We start from the raw sequence: 2041 nt of genomic DNA, 5'->3' as shown, positions 1-2041 counted from the left end.
GTGCAAGGCTTGGCCCGCAGATCGCCGGGGCGGCTAACAGCGCAGTCGCCGCCAAGGTGGGCAAGGGGCTGCGGTCTGCTCTCGGATGCCGACAGCTGGGTGAGGAGGAGGAGGAGGAGGAGGAGGAGGAAGCCCCCGTGGCCGGCAGGTAGCGGAGGAGGAGGAGGAATAAGAAGAAGAAGAGGAAGGCTGGGGAGGGGGGTCGCTCCCCTTCTGGCTGCTGACACCGCTACCTGTTGGAGAAGCACCTTGTTGAAAGAGGGGCCGGATTTGGGTCCAAGTGTCCTCAGGAGCCCCCTCCTTCCTTCCTTCCTTCCTTCCTTCCTTCCTTCCTCCCTCCCTCCCTCCCTCCCTCCCTCCCTTCCTTCTTCCCCGAGACAGAGACACTTTTCGCCCCTTCTCCTCTCCCAACTCTCCCGGCTCTCTCCCGATCATCATCGCCGCCGCAATTAATTAATTAATCAATCCCCCCTCCAGCCCACCGCTTTCCCTCCTTTCCTGAGCTGGGATGACTCTGTCGGGCAACCTGAGCGCCAACGACATGTCCGGCCAGACGGTGCTGACGGCGGAAGATGTGGACATCGACGTGGTGGGCGAGGGGGACGACTGCCTGGAGGAGCGGGACGGCGGCGGCGGCGGCGGCAGCGACCTAGAGGCCGGCGGCAGCCCCGGCAGCGGCTTGGCTAGGTTGCCCGCCTCGCTGGCTTTGGACGAGGCGGCCGAGCTGCTGATGGCCAAAGAGGCGGCGGAGATGAGCTCGGGCAGCAGCAGCGGCAGCGGCGGCGGCGGCGGGAGCCCCGTCGAGGAGAAGGGAAGCGAGGAAGGCTCGGCGCCGGCGGCGGCGGCGGCGAACGCTGCTGCGGCTGCTGCCTCCAGCGGCGGCAAGCCCAAGAGCAGCCTGGTGAAGCCGCCCTACTCGTACATCGCGCTGATCACCATGGCCATCCTGCAGAGCCCGCAGAAGAAGCTGACGCTGAGCGGCATCTGCGAGTTCATCAGCAACCGCTTCCCTTACTACCGGGAGAAGTTCCCGGCCTGGCAGAACTCCATCCGCCACAACCTCTCGCTCAACGACTGCTTCGTCAAGATCCCCCGCGAGCCGGGCAACCCGGGCAAGGGCAACTACTGGACGCTGGACCCGCAGTCCGAGGACATGTTCGACAACGGCTCCTTCCTGCGGCGCCGCAAGCGCTTCAAGCGGCACCAGCAGGAGCAGCTCCGCGAGCAGACGGCGCTCATGATGCACAGCTTCGGCGCTTACAGCCTGGCCGCCGCCGCCGCCGCCGCCGCCGCCTCGTCCTCGGGCCCCTACGGCCGAGCCTACGGCTTGCCCCACGGCGCCTACCCGCACCCGGCCGCCTTGCAGTACCCCTACATCCCGCCCGTCGGACCCATGCTGCCGCCCGCCGTGCCCCTCCTGCCCTCGGGCGAGCTGAGCCGGAAAGCCTTCAACGCCCAGCTCAGCCCCAGCCTCCAGCTGCATCTCAGCGGCCTCGGCGCGGTGGCAGGGTCGGGCCCCGCGGCCGGCGGGGTCAAAGCCGAGCCCAGCGCCCGGCCTTCCTTCAGCATCGAGAATATCATCGGGGCGAGCGCCGGGCCGGCCTCCAGCTCTGCCTCGGCCGTCAGCGCCCAGACGTTCCTCCGGCCGCCCGTCACCGCGCAGTCGGGCTTGCTGGGCCACCAGCCGCTCTCGCTGGCCAGGACCACGGCGGCCATCGCGCCCATCCTCAGCGTGCCTACAAACATTCTCTCCGGACAGTTCCTGCAGCCCGCCGCTTCGGCCGGCGCGGTCCAGGCCAAGTGGCCGGCGCAGTAGCTCGCCCACTTGGGATCCGCTCTCCCTTCTTTCCTTCCTTCTTTCTTTCTCTTCCTTTCGCCTCTCCTTTTTCTGAGATCCTGCCAAGAATCGAGGGGAGGGGGGGGGTTTCTGGCCGCCTCCCGCTTCGCCAAGAGACTCTCTTCTCGCCACGACCCTCTGAGGACTCGATCGGCTCCAGTGGCCGCATCTTCTCTGCCTTAGTCCGTGGCCTTCACGGTGTAA

The 2041-nt window shown here is 67.5% G+C and overlaps 1 protein-coding gene across 1 annotated transcript; it reads left to right on the top strand.

Moving 5' to 3' along the window:
- Positions 1-232: 232 nt before the first annotated feature.
- FOXD3 (forkhead box D3) lies at positions 233-1822 on the top strand. Its single transcript, XM_070939497.1, has one exon. It carries the CDS (start codon positions 509-511, stop codon positions 1814-1816), a length of 1308 nt encoding a protein of 435 aa, XP_070795598.1. The 5' UTR covers positions 233-508; the 3' UTR covers positions 1817-1822.
- Positions 1823-2041: the final 219 nt, after the last annotated feature.

Source organism: Pituophis catenifer, unplaced genomic scaffold (assembly GCF_029215685.1).
Source record: "Pituophis catenifer annectens isolate HBS135680 unplaced genomic scaffold, rPitCat1.0.hap2 SCAF_3, whole genome shotgun sequence".
Lineage (NCBI taxonomy): Eukaryota > Metazoa > Chordata > Lepidosauria > Squamata > Colubridae > Pituophis > Pituophis catenifer.
Note: the sequence above shows the minus strand (reverse complement) of the source record. Positions and strands in the feature narration are given on the sequence as shown.

Coding starts and splice junctions, on each gene's coding strand:
- FOXD3 (XM_070939497.1), top strand. CDS start 509: ATGACTCTGTCGGGCAACCTGAGCGCCAACGACATGTCCGGCCAGACG.